The sequence below is a fragment of the Perca flavescens genome, chromosome 6, assembly GCF_004354835.1.
Source record: "Perca flavescens isolate YP-PL-M2 chromosome 6, PFLA_1.0, whole genome shotgun sequence".
Classification (NCBI taxonomy): Eukaryota; Metazoa; Chordata; class Actinopteri; order Perciformes; family Percidae; genus Perca; species Perca flavescens.
Window position 1 is genome coordinate 5,392,607 of NC_041336.1, and position 20,226 is coordinate 5,412,832.

At 40.0% G+C, this 20,226-nt stretch overlaps 2 protein-coding genes across 9 annotated transcripts in view; both read right to left on the reverse strand.

Annotated features, from left to right (window-relative positions):
- LOC114557963 (NACHT, LRR and PYD domains-containing protein 3-like) overlaps positions 1-20,226 on the reverse strand; it is a 21,123-nt gene continuing 897 nt past the window's right edge. The window contains exons 2-16 of one of the 8 annotated variants that reach the window (XM_028581727.1): positions 15,308-15,354; positions 13,745-13,861; positions 12,296-12,342; positions 11,660-11,743; positions 10,580-10,717; positions 10,255-10,392; positions 9,900-10,034; positions 8,099-8,144; positions 7,500-7,725; positions 4,933-6,721; positions 4,668-4,841; positions 3,554-3,727; positions 3,277-3,450; positions 3,148-3,194; positions 1-2,424 (exon numbers count right to left, since the gene is read on the reverse strand). In XM_028581727.1, the coding sequence (XP_028437528.1) occupies positions 1,880-2,424; positions 3,148-3,194; positions 3,277-3,450; positions 3,554-3,727; positions 4,668-4,841; positions 4,933-6,721; positions 7,500-7,725; positions 8,099-8,144; positions 9,900-10,034; positions 10,255-10,392; positions 10,580-10,698 (3,567 nt within the window). In that variant the 5' untranslated portion in view covers positions 10,699-10,717; positions 11,660-11,743; positions 12,296-12,342; positions 13,745-13,861; positions 15,308-15,354 and the 3' untranslated portion in view covers positions 1-1,879. Of the gene's footprint in view, positions 2,425-3,147; positions 3,195-3,276; positions 3,451-3,553; positions 3,728-4,667; positions 4,842-4,932; positions 6,722-7,499; positions 7,726-8,098; positions 8,145-9,899; positions 10,035-10,254; positions 10,393-10,579; positions 10,718-11,659; positions 11,744-12,295; positions 12,343-13,744; positions 14,633-14,716; positions 14,752-15,307; positions 15,355-16,406; positions 16,452-16,490; positions 16,507-20,226 lie in introns of those variants that run through there. The other 7 variants (XM_028581726.1, XM_028581728.1, XM_028581730.1 and 4 more) reach the window with 7 other exon arrangements.
- Positions 18,182-20,226, reverse strand: part of dek (DEK proto-oncogene) — a 15,380-nt gene continuing 13,335 nt past the window's right edge. Inside the window, exon 12 of the mRNA XM_028581743.1 lies at positions 18,182-18,685. Within this exon, the coding sequence (XP_028437544.1) occupies positions 18,674-18,685 (12 nt within the window). The 3' untranslated portion in view covers positions 18,182-18,673. The remainder of the gene's footprint in view (positions 18,686-20,226) is intronic.

A 20,226-nucleotide genomic window follows, 5' to 3' on the forward strand; every position in this document is an offset into this window, starting at 1 on the left:
TACTTTTAGGTTACTTTTAATGAATCCATAACAACATGTTAGTGTTCATGCACGGACACAAAAAACAGTGAATAGACCGATGTAGGTATAAAGTGATGTCTATAAAACTAATCCGAGTTAGTAATTATATAAATTACAGGTCGATAAATACACAGGATTCCTGCAATGATAACTGCAGCAGATCAACAGGGAATTTGCATATTTTGATTGACATCAACTTCTTTGCTCAGCACCCCACTGTGGTTTTCCAAAGTTACTGGCCACCCAGCATTTCCACTAGCCACAATATTTTGGGAAGTTACATTTTATTTAGTTAAAATTGCTTAAAGTGTGCTAAAATTGACTTATTTTGAGGATGGTCTAGTAGTTTCATAAAAAATAGAAAAATACAGACAAAACAACGAAAATATTAAAAGTATAAAAATGTATAAAATATAAAAAAGTAAAACATTATAAAAAAGCTACCATTTATATTATTTTATGTAACAATTTGGAAAGCTATCACATTTAAATAGCACTTCAAAGAGACAATGGAAACTTATTTGATTTCAAATGAAAAAGTAATAATGAAATAAAATAGTATACATAAATCTGAAAATGTGTAAATGTGAGTTACTTTATGACGTCCTTTTCTTTGTTGCCTTTACCGTCTTCTTTAACTATAAAAAGATTTGCATTTTTTGTTTTTTTATATTTTGCAGTTTTTTTTTTTTAAATGTTTAAATGTTAATTCATGTATATTATGAAGTATATGATTGTTTTGGAAGATGCAAAAGACAAGCAAAGTTGTTTTTTTGCAGATGATTTGTTATATACTATTTTACAAATGAATATTCAAAAGTTAAGCTTAAACAACGACAATTGTTTAGAGTTTTTTTTTTCGCTTTTCTCAATTCATGCAGACATGTCCCGGGACCTCCGTAGCTAGATGGAGATCTCAACCCCCCAATGTTGAACCCAAAGGTACACCCCTGAGCAAACTGAATCTGAATAAAGGCTTCGAGCAAGTCGCAGTACGACTTCATGCTACTGCAGGAAAGTCCAATTTAGGGAGGCATACATTTCTTAAATCAACGGGTGGGTTTCCACGGACATTAGTTTTCTGGTTATAAAATGTATCCCAGCATAATGTTTACACACAACACAGAGAAACCAGGTAGTTCACCTATACATGATTAATAGTATCCCGGCATATTTACAAAAACAAACCAACCTATACTGTAAGTATACCTATAATGCTCTGACCTCATCCACCATATCTCTCTCACGACCTCACACTCACTGCGCACTTAGTTATTCTTGAAAGCAGCTAAGCTCCTCTTCCTGTCACACTGTCCTCCACACCAGTGTCAGCCTGTCACTACTGCCGGGTAGGACAGATGGACTGCAGTTTGTGACAGTTTACGGCCTCTTGCCTGTTCGTGGCTTATGGTCAGCTCTGTGCGTTGCTATGGTTGTTATACACAAACCAACCAGTTTGTAGGGCTGCTGTAGAGATGCATGGCCAAAAACTAAGAAGGAGAAACAGTTAAATATTATAAAAGACTTGGATATTAAGGTTTTTGGATATGCAAAGGTGGTTAAGGAAATGAAAGAGGGAGACTGTTTTTACAAGCTCGCAATGTTGATGTAAATGAAGATTATTCAACGGCGCCACACGAAGTCTGCGGATGCAAAATACTGCAGATTTTAAACTAATTTAAAACTCAAATTGTAAACACATATCCACTCCAAGCAGCAAAAATTGTCCCGCAGATCTTCATTTTTCTGGATCACCGCAAAAAAACGAAAGAAAAAATCTGCAGATTCCATTTGGGTCTGCTAATCAAACATTGATTAATTGCAATCATCCCTCATTGACTCTTTTCTTCTTGTCAACTTATTCCACCCGACTCAGCCTTACTGAGGAGCCTTCACCCCACACCCTGAAAATTGGGTAGAGCGGCTCAGTGAATTTGGTGTTGAAGGTGTGCAGGTGTGTCAGCGACCCTCTTGAAGAAACCCTGTAGAAGGACAGGATGCCAGCCTCCCAGTCCAGATACACGGCCAGTCCACCGGAGTTATCATTCAGAGGGACTGGAACGACAGTGCTCTCGAAGTTATGATACGCGCGGTAGCCTTTTCCGGAACAGTGCAGACTCCAAGATATCCCATTGTAACCCATCACGCAGTCGTTGCCCGACCCTTTGCGACTGATGCCCCTGTAGGTCACTCCGATTCCGACCCATTTCCCCTCCCACTCCACCTCCCAGTATCGGCAGCCCTTTAGGCCCTCCAGGAATAGGACTTCTGGCCAGTAGTCAAACCTGTCAGGGTGATCTGGATATGGCTGCTCCTCTCGGACCTGGCTAACCTTTCGTCCGTCGTCAGAGAAGGCGAGGAGTTTGTGAGCGGAGTTTGGATCCAGTGTCAGTTCACAGGCATCTGGTGGCAAGAAGTAGTCAAAAGTTAGGCATCTATAATGGCAATTTATACCACAAATTATAAATATACTTAGAAAAGTGGCCATGGTATAATGGCAATAATGGACGAGGAAATGTCTGAAATATCATTTGAAAGAGGAAACTGAAGTTACATGCTTTACCTTACATGTAGGAGCATGGATGTATAATAAAACCTGGATACAGCGTTCAAGGTGGAGCCCCATTCATGTATATGATAGTTGCTCAGTGGCGCATAAAGCCAAAAAAGTTTAACTTCCTTGGCCCATAGAGCGGGCATACTAGAGACCTCAGTCGGCCGAGCCGCTAACTTCAATGGGGATTAAATGATTTAATCCCGCGGCTCTTCTAGACTTTACAAATGGATCAAATTCTAAATAATTATGTGATGCTCAAAAAACTGTCTCCAATGATTTACATTTGAAAAGCAAAAGCACCTATTTGGCAAAATTTCCGATTTAAACACAATATTAATAGAGAACCTGATAACGTTAATGAGGCAATCTATAAAGTAAACTGGAGAGGCCAGATATCAAAGAAGGCGCTCTGCAAATATTGAGCTTCATTGATAAATTTCTTCCTTTATAAAATGTGTTGTCACAGTGGGAACATTTCCTCACTGTGGCATTCGTATTTCCAAAACATCAACACAAAGGTCTCTACTCAATATCGAAAGGATTTTTTTGTGAGAAAATTCAAGACTTACATCGTCTCAGCCCTGGTTTGTACCAGTGTTCTGCGTTGTGGTCGACTCTGTGGAACAGATAGAAAGACATGTTGTTAGCATAGATTACGCAAAACAATACAAAAACATTAGCGAGTGTTCTTTCTTTACCTGAGTTTAGTTAATTCGCTCCGTCCTTCCTCCAAAGCTTCAGAGATGAGCTTCACTCCCGACTCTCCTAAGTGATTGTAGCTCAGGTCCAGCTCACTCAGGTGGGAGGGGTTGGACTTCACTGCCGAGGCCAAGAAACCACAACCTTTCTCTGTGATGTTACAGAACGACAACCTGTGACAGTGTGACAGAATTCATTCTTAACCGGCGTTTGATACCGTTCATAGCTATTAAACATGCATTATAGTTTTTTTATATAGTTTTCTTTCAGTGATACCTGAGGGTTTCCAGTTTACAGACCACATTTCCCAGTCCAGTGGAGAGCTGCTGCACCCCTGAATCTTCAATGTCGTTGTCACTCAGGTCCAGCTCTCGGAGATGTGATGATGGACAGCTCAGGACTGAAGCCAGCTTTTCACAGCATCCCTGAGTCAGACCGCATCGGTTCAGCCTGAAGGGACAACACAACATATCCCCTTGCAATATGAAGACATCAAATATAACAATCTCCCAAACTACAATACAACACCACAAATGGTACCACATAGCTAAATCCCTCATCTCAAATATTGATTATAAACCATGCAAAGTTCAATTTATTTACAGGGTTTTGTGTTGGATATTGAAACCATGACTCAGACCTTTTTTTATAAGTAAAATGTTGTGAGTCATACCAAAACCTTATGCACATACAGACATCAATGCAAAATAAAAGTGAAATAAAAATAAAAAAACTGAATCTGAAGAAGGCTGCTAGCTGGAATGGAATCTAAATGAATTCAATCCTGTATCAGACCTGATATTTGATCCACAAGGTTCAGTTTGAGTAACAGAGCTGTGATTTTAACCGATGCCAAAACACTGCACAGAGGTTTATAATACTCTCACACAGGATTTGCAACTCTGGAAAGTGCCGAATATTTTATTTTTTGATGGGGCGATAAACAGTAGAAATACAGCATCCGTGCTTCAATGTAATCATCATGTAATCATTTGGCCAACACTGCACCTTCCCAGATGATGTTGCGTTGTGGCAAAGGTGACACACATAATTGAGTTTAGGTCACCTGTGTTTTGGCAGTGTTCAGAACCCAACACACAAACAGGTGTAAAAAGGAAGAATGAGCTTGATTAATTAAAACAGACGCTTGATTTTTTCTCCATCAGACACACTGGAGACGGATGAAAAACAGAGCTGAAATGCCTCCTGTGTAGACACGCCATTAAATTGAGTTGGCCAAACCCACAAATGCTTGCACCATGACTTTGAATTTCTTGGTCTGCATAGTCTGAAATGTGGTCATATTGTAGTCAGTCTGAGTCATGGAAGTTGTGGGTACTGTCCCTATCTTTGTTCAGCCACATTACTGTCAGCTTCAGCACTGACTCACCTCAGGGTCTTCAGTCTGCAGTGTGGGCTTTGGAGTCCAGCGCAGAGAGACTCAATTCCTGAGTCTTGTAAGTTGTTGTCACTTATGTTTAAGTGAATCAGCTCATTAGAGCTTGAGCTGAAAGCTTCTGACAGCTTCTGACAGCAGTCTGCAGTTAGATTACAATCATTCAACCTGATAAACAGAAAGACACAGTCAACTTGTTAGAAAAAAAAATCTACGGTTTAAGACACAGGATCCAGTGATAAGGATGAAGGATACTTGCTTTGCTGATCTGGATGCTTTGATGGCTGGTAGGAGCCTGAAAAGGCCGTCTTCTGTTCTGGAGTATTTCTTGAGGTGGATCTCCTCTGGTTTCTCTGGGGAAGTCAGCAACGCAAAGACTAGAGCCGCCCACCGAGCTGCAGAGCACTCGTCCATTGCCAAGTCTTGGTCTGAGTCCAAGTGGCTCTGGATCTCCTCCACCAGAGCGTGTTCATTTAACTCATTCAGACAGTGGAAGAGATTGATGTACCTCTCAGACTGATGAGTCTGATTTATTTTCTCCTTGATGTACTTGATGGTTTCCTCATGACTTTGGTCACAGTCACAGGTTTCTACCTTAATGTTCAGGCCTCTGAGCAGACCCTGACTGGATTCCAGAGACAGTCCGAGAAGGAAACGCAGGAAGAGATCCAGGTGGCCGTTGTCACTTTTTAAGGCTCTGTCCACTGCAGCTTTGTGCAGTTTGGATACAGGCTTGGCGTGGTCTACCTGTTCAGGTTCTTCGGTCATCAGGTTTACGCCATAGGCCTTGTACATCACATGGACATACAAAGCTGCGAGAAACTCTTGGACAGACAGATGCACAAAGCAGAAGACTTTATGCTGCATCCAGGACTCTTCCCTAAAGACCTGAGTGCACACTCCTGAGTAGACAGACGCGTCTTTGACATCAATACCACAGTCTTTTAGATCGTCCTCATAGAAGATCAGGTTGCCTTTCTCCAGCTGCTGGAAGGCCAACTTCCCAAGTGCCATAATCACCTTGTTATTACCTTGGGAGTCCAGTTGTTGCTCTTTGCCGTACTTGACATGAATCTGTACAGTCTGATGTGCCAGAAAGTGGATGTACATCTGAGTCAAAGTCTTTGGCATTTTTCCTCCGCCTGCTTTGGCAAACATTTTTCCAAGGACGATAGAGGAAATCCAGCAAAACACCGGCACGTGGCACATGATGTAGAGACTTCTAGTCGACTTTATGTTTGCGATAACTCTTCTGGCTAAGTTTTCATCATCGATTTTCTTGTTGAAGTACTGCTCCTTCTGTAGGTTGTTGAAGCCTCGTATCTCAGTCACCCGGTCAACATACTGTGGAGGGAGGCAGTTTGCGGCAGCAGGCCGAGTAGTTATCCAAAGTTTAGCTTTTGGTAGCAGTTGACCTGCAATGAGGTTTGTTAGGAGTACATCCACGGAGGCGGACTGTGTAGCTTTACAACATTTCTCATTTCCGTTGAAATCCAGAGGGAGTCTGCACTCATCGAGACCATCCAGTAGGAACATAACTTTGTACATATGTAGGTCTTTGATTCCAGATTCCTTCAGGCCTGGAGAGAAGTCATACAGGAGCTCCATCAAACTTCTTGTTTCATTTTTGAGAAAATTTAGTTCCCTTAAAGGAAGTGAAAACAGGAGCTCGATGTCTTGATTGGCCTTATCCTCCGACCAGTCCAGCATGAACTTCTGTGCCGTCACAGTTTTGCCGATGCCTGCTATCCCCTTCGTGAGCACCGTTCGGATTGGTTTGGCTGATTGGTTGGGTTTGGCTTTGAAGATGTCTTCACACTTGATCAGAGTTTCAGAAAAATTCTGACGTCTGTTAAAGGCTGTCTCAATTTGTCTCACTTCATGTTCAATGTTGACTTCTCCAAAGTCCCCATCTATCAGATAGAGCTTTGTATAAATCTTTCTAAGAGGCACAGGCCACTGCTGTGTCTCTTCCAATATGCAGTCACTTTTCTCCTTCAGGTAAGGTTTTATTTTCTGTTGGTACATGACAAGTTCTCCATAATGACCTAACAGCACAGAAATGTGTAACATCAATAACAATAACAACAATGCATGTGCTTTTCCCTCTTGTTACCCTTTACACCAGTTCTGAGGAGGTTGTAATGCTCGTTACTAGGGGTGTTTCCAATTGTAAATTAAAAATCTATTGAAATGAGCTGTCGATTTTGAGTATCGAAATCAGAAGCAGGATCAGCGATTCCAACAGTATTTTTTTCTCCCTTCACCCACCTACTTGTACATGTAAAACGAAAAACAAAATAGACACAGCGTAGCTTAGCGGCTGTTAGCATGCAGCTAAAGACACAGGGTAACAGCGGTTGCCTGCAGCTGCTGTTTTCAGTCATCATGGCCACTGCCGGAGCCGGAGATGACGGAGAAAGAGTAGAACTGGAAAATCCTCCTGCTCTCCTGAAATCACTGTGTGGCATAATTTTGCCTTCCCCATGAGTGAGTTATGGAAACAAAAAATTAAGGTAAAGTGTCCTCATCTGGTATAGCTGGGAACGAAAGTCAAATCAAATCATGGATTTGGAGAATTGCGACACCCCTTCTCGTTACATTTCAGTTTCAGCAGAAAGTTGGCTCAATTTTGCTTTCAGCATAATGCTAATGTTAGCATGCAAACATATTAATTTTAGCTAGCATAACATCAAATGTCATTGCAATATATCTAATAAATAAACTAAGCCAAATTTAACAGACAAATTGGTAAAGAAAAAAATTAATGTAGACTAATAACATTTATTAAACAATCTCCTAACACACACCTGTAAAGTAACTTACTTTGCTCAAGTGTGTGAGCATGTTCATCCGCCTTCATGGCCCTCAAGATATGGAGAGCAATCTTCAGAGCTGCTTCACTTGTTTCATCATCAAACTCGACCGGCTGATCATCAAGCATGTCATCCTGCTTGTCTTCCTCAAACAATTCTTTGTGGTTTTCAGAAAGGACCTTCTTATGTGTCACCAGAGCTTGCCTTACGAAAGCCATGACTTTAGATTCAAACACCTGACGAAGACCATGAAATTACATGTTAGCTACTGTGTACTTTACCATAAATCACACGTTTTAGCAAATCTGCTATTATTAGATTATTTAAGGGATGCATAGCCGATTTTAATGCAGCTCTGTGTCATCTTTGCGTGGGCAGTGCATTTAGATGAACATGTATGGCACCAGTGCACAGAGAAGCACAGCAGTGGATGTGTTTCGCGTAAACCGGCGGATCTCGGCAGAGCTCTGCTGCTGGGCTTTTTCGGAAGCTCGATGAACTGCATCATGGAGGAGAGCCAAACACCGTTCAGGCAAACAAACTGCCCACACAAAGATGACACAGAGCTGGATATAAAACAACAAAATATATCTTTAAATATCTGCTTACCTTCAGGGTGTTCTGCTTCCGTCGAATGCCTGATGTGGTCTGGCCACTAAAAAAAAGATAGATAGTAACCAAAAAACATGTTCTATCAAAGCATGCATTAGTTAGTGCTGTCCAATTCCCCCTATTGCACAATGAAATTAACAACAGTGAAATTCATCTTTACTTCCAATTGTGTACGAGTAAATGGTTTTACAATTTATGCCTAACAGACAACATTTGTCTATAATTGTTTTAAATGCTGAGTTTATTGGAGTTTATAGAATTTAGACACTTTCCCAACTTTTGCCTACTGTTTGGCAAACAATACACATCATTTTATTGCTTTTTATTTTATCTATTGAGCACATAACCACCATTGTGTAAATCTTGTGAATATGATTCATTTTAGTGAGTCATTAGCTAATATGATATATTATAATTAATTCTATGGACTTAAAAAACTAATACAATGGTACTGTCCATAACTCCCTATATGCTGATGACAAGGCTGTCTTTCAGTACAGTACCGCGGGAAAAAATCAGCACACTCTTAAACTTAAAAATGATTTGGACGGGATTTTGCAGAGTCCACAGCTTTCATCACTTTAGTAAACTCTTAATTTAGACTGATGTATGTGATGTAACATGCAGATAACATACAAATATAATTCCTAATAATACAAATGATTCATGGGGGCTACCAGTCAGAATGCCAAGTACTACATACATTTAAGTAATTAGTAAGTAATCAACATGCCTGGTGTCGTCATGCTATGTCCTGCTACGCCATGAACTTGTGGTGGCAAATTTTATTTTAACCATTATTGATTAATGATTTTAACCATTTCTTTTTTATATTGTTTTAAACCTCCACAAAATGCTGTTCCTTCCTCTTAGACTCTTAAAGACCAGAGAGGGAAAGCTGCAGCCATGAAATCTCAGCCTAGAAGTTTTATTTTTAAGAAACTCTAGCTTCTCATTTGTTTAACTTTTAGCAGAGAAAGTCAAGGAGGCCACAAACCGTGTCTCCTTCTGCCTCGTGAGATAAACTGTTGTTTAGGCTAATGAAAAGAACAGGAGCAGAGGGGAAGGTGATCAACTATGGCCATACTAAAAGATACATTTAGAGGGGTGGCTTAACAGGTCTTCACTATATGATGTTTTGATGTTTAGACTTTAGGTTAGAAAGACATTTTCAGTTGTGCGTGTACCTTTAAAACTGTGTTTTCTCCATTTGCAAATGTAAATAAATACTCAAAGACCAAACTTTGGTTTAATTCTCAAACGGTATATTATTCGTTTTCATTTTGATCATTGATATTTCTAAACACTGCTGCTTCAAGGAAAACTTCAACGACAATCTACTTCAACAACTATTTCTAGTCATAGTTCTATTATCTTTATTGTGACTATTATTGCCACTTTTCATCACACCCCCAACTGGCACCAGCAGACAACTGCCCACCAAGAGCCTGGGTCTGTCTGAGGTTTTTCCCTAAAAGGAAGTTTTTCCTCGCCACTGTCACACTAAATGCTTTCTCTTGGGGGAATTACTGGAATTGTTGGGTTTCTGTAAATTATAGAGTGTGGTCTAGACCTACTCTATCTGTAAAGTGTCTTGAGATAACTCGTTATGATTTGATACTATAATAAAATTGTATTGAATTGAATTGAAATAAAATTGAAAATTGAATTGTTGACCATAGAACATTTCAAACCAAAACTATTAAATCTAAATATCAGAATCTTTAAATGTTAGTGTTGGGAAATCTTCCCCAGTATAATACATGATGTTGAGTATACATATTACTGATCATTTTACCTTGTTTGTGAAGTTCTGGGTTCAGAGCTCAAGTCTGGAGGATATTCTCTGGAGCGGTCAGTCTTTTCAGACATTAAACTGACATTTGAAGACTCTGTTTTCTGACGTTTACCCTTTTTCTTGACTTTAGTGGATCTGTAAAGATCAGTTAAAATGTAGACACAAAAGATGTTTTGAAACTCAACTGTTGAACAACTACATTAATCTTCAGGAATTCTCTTTAATACTATAGAGAACATTACAAACCAAAACTATTAAAGCTAAATATCAGAATCTTTAAATGCTGGTGTCAGTGCTGGGAAATCTGAAAAGGTATAATTTTGAGTATATAATCTGACAGTAGTGATTATCTCACCTTGTTTGTGAAGCTCTGGGTTCAGCATTCAAGTCTGGAGGATATTCTCTGGAGCGGTTAGTCTCTGCAGACATTAAACTGACATTTGAAGACCCTGATCCTCTCTGAGATTTACGCTTCCTCTTGACTCCAGTGACTCTGGGAAGATCAGTTACAATGTAGACACAAAAGATGTTTTGAAACTCAACTGTCGATCTAAACATCTACATTTATCTGCAGGAATTTGTGAATAATGCTATTTTGGTCTTCAGACAAAGAACATTTCAAACCAAAACTATGAAAGCTAAATATCAGAATATTTAAATGACAGTACTGATAATCTCACCTTGTTTGTGAATGTCTGGGTTCAGTGCTCAAGTCTGGAGGATATTCTCTGGAGCGGTTTGTCTCTGCAGACATTAAACTGACATTTGAAGACGCTGACCCTCTCTGAGATTTATTCATCTTCTTGACTTCAGTGAATCTGGGAAGATCAGTTACAATGTAGACACAAAAGATGTTTTGATGCTCAACTGTCGATCAAAACAACAACATGTATCTGCATGAATTCATCAATACTAAAGCGATATCACACGGGAGGGAGTGCTGTTGTACTAAATATCGTCTACCTCCTCATCTGTATATCTGTGTATTAGAGGATGGATACCCAAACCGAGCCCACTGGCCGGGGCGGTGTTTGGGTTCGGGTCGGGCTCGGTCACATCAGCGCGATAAGGCATTGAACATTTTCAATTTAAAAAAGCTTATTATGTAGGTGCGCGCCTGTGTTAACGTGGGCTTGTTGCCCTGCTGATGTCTCATCTGTTGACATTTCTGGATGCCTTCCTACAGTTGCTTAATAAAAGCTTTCCACACAAACAGACGTAGATGTGTCATTAGTATGAGAAAAAAATTAGATTTTAACTGCGTCGGGCTCGGGTTGGGCTCGGACAGAAATATCTAATGCCTGTCGGGCTCGAGCCGGGCTCGGACAGAAAAATGCGGCCCGATCCGGACTCTACTGTGTATATATCTTTTTGTTGGAAGACTCTGAAATTATGACAATACTCTGCAGCAGATTGCACTGTTAAATTTAACACACATCACACAGACACTAAAATAAAATTGTTGTCTAGGTATCGTTTATTAAGGATGTCTTTGTTCTGTTATTATGTAAAAAATGTTTTCTCTTATTTCCTGTTAGAACCATGTACAGTACGCGCTTACAGCAATGATTTATCAGGAACTGCATTGAATCAAAACCAAACATTATATTTTATTACATTACTTATTATTATTATTAAAACTACATTTATCTGCTGAGAACATTTCAAACTAAAACTATTAAAGCTAAATATCGGAATCTTTAAACAATGGTGCCAGTGTTAGGGTTGAGTATATAATCTGACAGGACTGATGATCTCACCTTGTTTAATAAAGGTTGGATTCAGAAGTCTGGAGGACATTCCTGGGATTTGATTTTCCTCAACGTACATTCAGATGGAATCACCTGACAGAGACAATGAAACCCTTTGATTAAACTTTGAGCTGCTCATACATCAGTTTCCTGTTGAAAAAAGAAATTTCAGCTATCTTTTAGGTTGGAACTTTTTTCCATCTTGTTCCTCAGATGTCACAATGTCACACTCTCCTCAATAACATGCTCTTAAAGCCATTTACATTTGTAATACATGACATCTATATTTAGTGTAATTGCTTTTGTTTATTTTCATGCATCAGGTTATGTCCTTCTGCTGCCACTAGATGACGCTGCAGACCTACATGATGTTCCTGATAAGTTGCAGAACAGCACTGACCAGTGCTTTGAGGTGGAAATAGAACATATAATGCAGTATTAGAAAAAAAGAAATGGTGCAAATGTATTTATATATAATTATGCAAAGAAATACAGAAAGGATCAACCAGATATCAAACATGAAGTTAACAGATGTAGATATAAACTCACCCCTACACTGCTGCAGAAAACACCAAACTTCTACTGCACATTATTGTAAATAAATACATAACATCTCCCCACAGTTTGTTAATATGACTAACTTACCGGTTAGTCTTCAGATCAACAACTCGACCTGTCGCTGTTAGAACACACTGACGCAGATAGAAAGAAAAAGGCGGTTAAGTTCATGTTCAACAGGAAACACCTTCTACTTCCGCTTTCACCCTCTAAAGGGGGAGGGGTTTCACATATACTGTACAGTATGTTGGTGCTTGAGTGCAGGGGTGATTCTAGGATCAGACCTTTAGGGGGGCTCAGCCCCTAATGAGAATGTGACATGGATATAGTACCATGCAAACGTGTTAATTTGGGTTCTGATCTGCTCCATGAAATGACCAACTTCTTCTCTGGGGACTACCAACGTTAAACTTTACAACCGTCTCCTGCTCTTCCTCTGACAGATCAGATAGAGACTCAGCCAAAACCTCTGATGATGCAAAAGTCATCATTTTGCATCATCAGAGGCTTTTTTATTTTTTATATTTAATTTGAATGTTTTACTTTTTCTTTTGGCTGTAGTCTCTATCTTCTGGCCAAAAAAGCCTCCGATGATGCAAAATGATGATTTTTGCATCATCAGAGGTTTTTCTTCCAGACACTCAATACAGCTATCTCTCGTCTCAGGGGGACATGAGTGAGGAAGCATGTTCATTCAAAAATACTACCGGGTTTCTACTGACACAAAGCTTAATGATAATTGGTGAAGTATCCATTTAAATAGATTTTTAAAAAACAGTTGTTTTTTTATTATTATAATTTTTAAGGGGGCTGAGATTAAATTTAGGGGGGCTTGAGTCTCCCTAAAAAGGGTCTAAAATCACCAATGCTTGAGTGTGTCATATACCTATTTATTGCATTTATGTAGGCTACATTTAAAACGGCAAATAACATTACGCTTAAATGTAGGCCTATTAACTGCCAGAGATGCGCTTAATAACTATGATACAGTATTTTCTTCCAACAACACAATCTGAAGTGTTTGATACATTTTTGCATTTGCATCAGAACTAAAAAGTACAAAAAGCACCGTTATTTTTACAGTTTTCATTAAGCCTTTATTCTGTATTTACCAGCTTTGTCAAAGATCTGTTTCACAAGGGAGACGTGGCACAGAGCAGCAGTAAGTGTCAAAAAATGGATTTAAAGATTCCACCTTAAGTTTTAAACTCATTCAGCGATAGCCTAATATGTTTGTTTTACTACTTTATTTATTTCATGTATCTGTAGATTAGTCCATGCAGTAGGTGCAGAAAACCTAAAAACCTTCTTTCCCAGTTTAGTTCCAACTTTGGGAACAGCAAAACCCCCCAAAAACCTGCAAACAGAGGCAGCAAGTTCCATAAAACGGCAACAGATTTAACAGAGAAGATGAAAACCTCCAATGACTGAGGCGTGTAGGGTTAGGGTTAGGGTTGGTCCGAGTCAAGTCTGAAGTCAGCTGTTTGTGATACTTAAGTGTGACTCCAGTCCCCATCTCTGCTCTGGCCACCTTACCATTCTTATCACGCTCGAACTCACTGCAGCCTTCGACACCATCAACCACTCCATCCTCCTGTCCCGACTGGAAACCTACTGCAACATCAGTGGCGCCGCACTCTGCTGGCTCCGTTCCTATCTCACCAACAGACAACAGTTCATACAGTTCATCAACAATTGCACCTACGCCGTTGCTCCTCCACCGAACCCCAAAGTTCGGTGCTTGGTCCTCTCCTTTTCATCCTTTACATCCTGCCACTCGGAAATATCATACGCAAACATGGTCTTCACTTCCCCTGCTACGCCGATGATGTCCAGATCTACATTTCTACCAAATCCATCACCACAGCTACATCCTCCACCCTGACCAACTGCCTCACTGATATTCAAACCGGGATGCAAACCAACTTCCTCCAACTCAACTACAATAAATCTCACATAATGCTCATCGGCCCGAAATCCCTCACAAAGAACATCCATAACTTTGTTCTCACTGTCAACAACTCCACCCTGTCTCCATCCACACACGTGTAACCTGGGAGTCATTTCGACAGCAACCTCACTTTTGAAAACCACATCAACCAAATAACCAGAACTGCCTTCTTTCACCTCAAAAACATTGCCTTAATTGCTTAAATGTAGGCTTATTAACTGCCAGAGATGCGCTTAATAACTATGATACAGTATTTTCTTCCAACAACACAATCTGAAGTGTTTGATAAATTGTTGCATTTGCATCAGAACTAAAAAGTACAAAAAGCACCGTTATTTTTACAGTTTTTTCATTAAGCCTTTATTCTGTATTTACCAGCTTTGTCAAAGATCTGTTTCACAAGGGAGACGTGGCACAGAGCAGCAGTAAGTGTCAAAAAATGACATTTAAAGGACTGGATTTAGAGATTCCACCTTAAGTTTTAAAAGAACACGCCGACTTATTGGGAATTTAGCTTATTCACCGTAACCCCCAGAGTTAGACAAGTCCATACATACCCTTCTCATCTCCGTGCGTGCTGTAGCGCTGTCTGACAGCTCCAGCAGCATCAGGCCAGCACAGAACATGCAGGTGAATGGTTCCAGTAACCCTACTGCTCCGAATAAGTGACAAAATAACGCCAACATGTTCCTATTTACATGTTGTGATTTATAGAGTCACAGCGTGTACAAAAAACAACGCAACATGAGACACAGCCGTCTTCTAACTGTAAACAAACCGGGAACTATATTCTCAGGCGGAAGAATATAGTACTTGGGCGGAGTGATATGCTCGCAGCAAGCCTGTCTGAGAATATAGTTCCCGGTTTGTTTACAGTTAGAAGACGGCTGTGTCTCATGTTACGTTGTTTTTTGTACACGCTGTGACTCTACAAATCACAACATGTAAATAGGAACATGTTGGCGTTATTTTGTCACTTTTGTCACAATTTGGAGCAGTAGGCGGATATCAAACATGAAGTTAACAGATGTAGATATAAACTCACCCCTACACTGCTGCAGAAAACACCAAACTTCTACTGCACATTATTGTAAATAAATACATAACATCTCCCCACAGTTTGTTAATATGAAGTAGTGTTAACTTACCGGTTAGTCTTCAGATCAACACCTCAACCTGTCGCTGTTAGAACACACTGACGCAGATAGAAAGAAAAAGGCGGACAGGAAACACCTTCTACTTCCACTTTCACCCTCTAAAGGGGGATGGGTTTCACATATACTGTACAGTATGTTGGTGCTTGAGTGCAGGGGTGATTCTAGGATCAGACCTTTACGGGGGCTCAGCCCCTAATGAGAATGTGACATGGATATAGTACCATGCAAAAGTGTTAATTTGGGTTCTGATCTGCTCCATGAAATGACCAACTTCTTCTCTGGGGACTACCAACGTTAAACTTTACAACCGTCTCCTGCTCTTCCTCTGACAGATCAGATAGAGACTCAGACAAAACCTCTGATGATGCAAAAGTCATCATTTTGCATCATCAGAGGCTTTTTTATTTTTTATATTTAATTTGAATGTTTTACTTTTTCTTTTGGCTGTAGTCTCTATCTTCTGGCCAAAAAAGCCTCCGATGATGCAAAATGATGATTTTTGCATCATCAGAGGTTTTTCTTCCAGACACTCAATACAGCTATCTCTCGTCTCAGGGGGACATGAGGGAGGGAAGCATGGTCATTCAAAAATACTACCGGGTTTCTACTGACACAAAGCTTAATGATAATGATTAATGAAGTATCCATTTAAATAGATTTTTAACAAATAGTTGTTTTTTTATTATTTTAATTTTTAAGGGGGCTGAGATTAAATTTAGGGGGGCTTGAGTCTCCCTAAAAAGGGTCTAAAATCACCAATGCTTGAGTGTGTCATATATCTATTTATTGCATTTATGTAGGCTACATTTAAAACGGCAAATAACATTACGCTTAAATGTAGGCCTATTAACTGCCAGAGATGCGCTTAATAACTATGATACAGTATTTTCTTCCAACAACACAATCTGAAGTGTTTGATACATTTTTGCATTTGCATCAGAACTAAAAAGTACAAAAAGCACCGTTATTTTTACAGTTTTTTCATTAAGCCTTTATTCTGTATTTACCAGCTTTGTCAAAGATCTGTTTCACAAGGGAGACGTGGCACAGAGCAGCAGTAAGTGTCAAAAAATGGATTTAGTGATTCCACCTTAAGTTTTAAAAGAACACGCCGACTTATTGGGAATTTAGCTTATTCACCGTAACCCCCAGAGTTAGACAAGTCCATACATACCCTTCTCATCTCCGTGTGTGCTGTAATGCTGTCTGACGGCTCCAGCGGCATCAGGCCAGCACTGAACATGCAGGTGAATGGTTCCAGTAATCCTACTGCTCCCAATAAGTGACAAAATAACGCCAACATGTTCCTATTTACATGTTGTGATTTGTAGAGTCACAGCGTGTAGAAAAAACAACGTAACATGAGACACAGCCACCTTCTATCCCTAAACAAACCAGGAACTATATTCTCAGGCGGAAGAATATAGTACTTGGGCGGAGTGATATGCTCGCAGCAAGCCTGTCTGAGAATATAGTTCCCGGTTTGTTTACTGTTAGAAGATGGCTGTGTCTCATGTTACGTTGTTTTTTGTACACGCTGTGACTCTACAAATCACAACATGTAAATAGGAACATGTTGGAGTTATTTTGTCACAATTGGGAGCAGTAGGCTAGTTGGAACCAGTTACCTGCAGGATCTGTGCTGGGCTAAGCTAATGCTGGAGCCGTCAGACAGCGTTACAGCACGCACGGAGATGAGAAGGGTATGTATGGACTTGTCTTACTCTGGGGGTTACGGTGAATAAGATAAAGTCCCAATAAGTCGGCGTGTTCCTTTAAACTCATTCAGCGATAGCCTAATATGTTTGTTTTACTACTTTATTTATTTCATTTATCTGTAGATTAGTCCATGCAGTAGGTGCAGAAAACCTAAAAACCTTCTTTCCCAGTTTAGTTTGGGAACTTTGGGAACAGCAGCTTCCATAACAGGCTACAGATTTAACAGAGAAGATGAAAACCTCCAATGACTGAGGCGTGTAGCCTTTATAAAGCAGGCGATTTCAATCTTTACAACAGAATATCAACTGTAAACTCTTCACCTTGAGGCTGAAAGTAGGCAGTCAGAGAGGAACCACACTCACTGGAGCTGTGGAAATAATCCAAGGTGACTGAGATGAACATGTAGGACATTTTTTATATAAACTCAGAGCTTTCTGTTATCTGGATTTTGCATGAGGCCGCCCAGAGGCCACTGTGTGTGTGTCCTTCTTTGATAGTGCTGCTCTTGACTAAACATCACTACATTAACTTCCTGTAGTGATGTTTAGTCAAGAGCAGCACTATCAAAGAAGGACACACACACACAGTGGCCTCTGGGCGGCCTCATGCAAAATCCAGATAACAGAAAGCTCATAAAAAAAATGTCCTACACATTCATCTCTATGTAAACACTTTCCGTAATCAGCGACGCCGTCATTACGGCGACCAGCGTAGCGCGCGTAGAGCAAGCGTAGGGTTCGGTTCTATGGGAAAGAATTCGGCAGTAACCAAACCCCGTCAAAAAGCCCAATATTCAGCCGACTCCGAATCCTGGATTCAGTGCATCCCTGCTTATTTGTGACCACCGCTTACATACAGATCCCAAATGTTGGCAGAAAAGACTGTTGCTTCAAAACTGCCGATCATTTTTAGAGTCTTACTCTTTCACATGTTCACACAGGTCACAATTAAAATGTGTCAAGTTCAAATCCAACCTGCTGCCCTTTGCTGTGTGTCATCCCCCCCCCCTCTCTCTCCCCCCTTCATGTCTATCCACGGTCACTTCACAGTAAAGGGAAAAGCTGTGTTGCACATACATTTCAAACCACATAAGACAATTTTGTTCAAAAAAATTTACACTTTTAATCATCAGCAAGTAAATTACTCAACAATGACTTAACATCTGACGAAGAAAAACAACCAAAAGGAAAAAAATAAAACTATAAACCTAGAAAATAACGAGTTAAAGTTTGTCAATCAAAAAATAGCTTCACCTAATTAGAAACATATTTACAAAATCTTAAAAGAAATAAAAAAAGGGTAAATTTCTGTCAGTGAAAAGCAAAGATAAAGAGAAGTCTGACTCTTTTCTTCTGCTGCTGCTGAAACGGGACGACTAAAAGAGGAAAACATTTGAACTTCTGGTCACTGAAAGTGTAAAAAACATAATTTCTCATAAAATCTAACTTTGCCAGAAAACACTGAACTGGTGATAACTGCTGTCGAGTTAAGCTGAAAATCTATACACAAGTCACACGTTAATGAAAAAAACAATTATGTATAAAACTATTTTGTATGAAAACAAACTTATGAAACTAATGAAGATTTCCCTCCGGTGACGTTTTTGCAGCTTCTACAACTTCATTCTTCTTCAGATCTTCATGTGATGAGCTGTGAGGAAACATTTAAAGATTTAAGTGATAACGACAAATTAAAGAGTTTTCTAATGTTGCAAACAAACACTGAGTACTTTGAGTAACCGTGGCAACACAACAGAGCCTCACACACTTCTACAAGTCAACCTCAAAAGTTGAATTTCAGATAGTTTTGCTTTTCAAAATGACAAATTATGTATACAATTATTAATAAAATCCGTGCAGATTAACTTTCCGTCTGTCAATTTATAAAATAAGATAAAACTTTATTGCCTGTTCACACACAAAACTTTCTTGAATCAGGTTAGGTGTTTATGTCTATCATCTCTGTTGGATCTGAACTAATTTAAATACATGTATTGGGAGATTTCAGTACAATGTGTGAATCTCTTTTGTATCTCTGTATACATAAATGAGTGAGTTTTCATTGGTCATTAAAAATGACAGGGAAAAGCAGCTAAATCTCCTGATCTGTATTTGCTGCTCTGCAGGATGGGTGGCTCCACATTCTTCAGACTCAGAAGACCAATGTTTTTGTTGGAGACTAACCCAGCTGTTAATTTCCTGTTGCTCTCCTCCCTCCCTCCCTCCGTCTTTTCCTGTTGATTGTTAAGTAAACCTAAAGAGGAAGGAAGTAATCACTGATCTGCATCGACCTCTGCTGGACACCAAGGGGAACTGCATCATTCTGGCACAGTGTCTCTTTTTCTTTATCTATGAATCCTTTCATTCTTTTCAATCTAGCGACACATTTTTGAATCCAAAATGTCAAGTTTCTCAAAGCGAGGTCTTCAAAACAAACAGTTCAAAATTTACTTTTTTCATCCACCAGCCAAATGGCTAGTGAATGTTCAAATGTGACCAGCCACTGAATAGAAGATTACCATTGGTTTCTGGGCTGTTGAGTGAAGCAGTCGACCTACAGCAAGCAGTACAGTCTGCCCCACGTGTGTGACTATTTACCCCACACGCCCCCCAGTTAGTCTTCTTCTTCTCCGCCCCACCATGGCAGCTCCCAGATCGATCACCCTCACCAGCTCCCCCCTGCGGCCTCATACCTCACCACCCCGTCCTCCAAACAAACACTCTAGCTGCCTGTTCACATACCGACATGTTAGCTTCCCCACCATTAAGACCTGTCTACCGTCCATCGCCCCGCTCATCACTACAATTATCAATTCCTCTCTCAGTTCCGGATCAGTCCCCACTACACTCAAGCTTGCATCAGTGACCCCCATCCTCACCAAACCTGGTCTCCACCCGGACACCAGGTCCAACTTCCGACCCATATCCATCCTGGAACGCGTTGTCGCTGCTCAAATTCAAACCCACCTCTCCTCCAATAACCTGTTTGAACCATTTCAAACAGCACTGAAACAGTCACCAATGACCTCCTCCTTTTTTATTTTAACTTTATTTATTCAGCGAAGGATCAGTGAGAGGCAGCCTCTCTTTTGCATGAATGCCCGGATCACATTCACACAGTTCCACATTCATACCTGGAAGCTGCCCAGTACAACCACAGTCTGATCTGCTGGCCACTGAGCAGCTCCACTG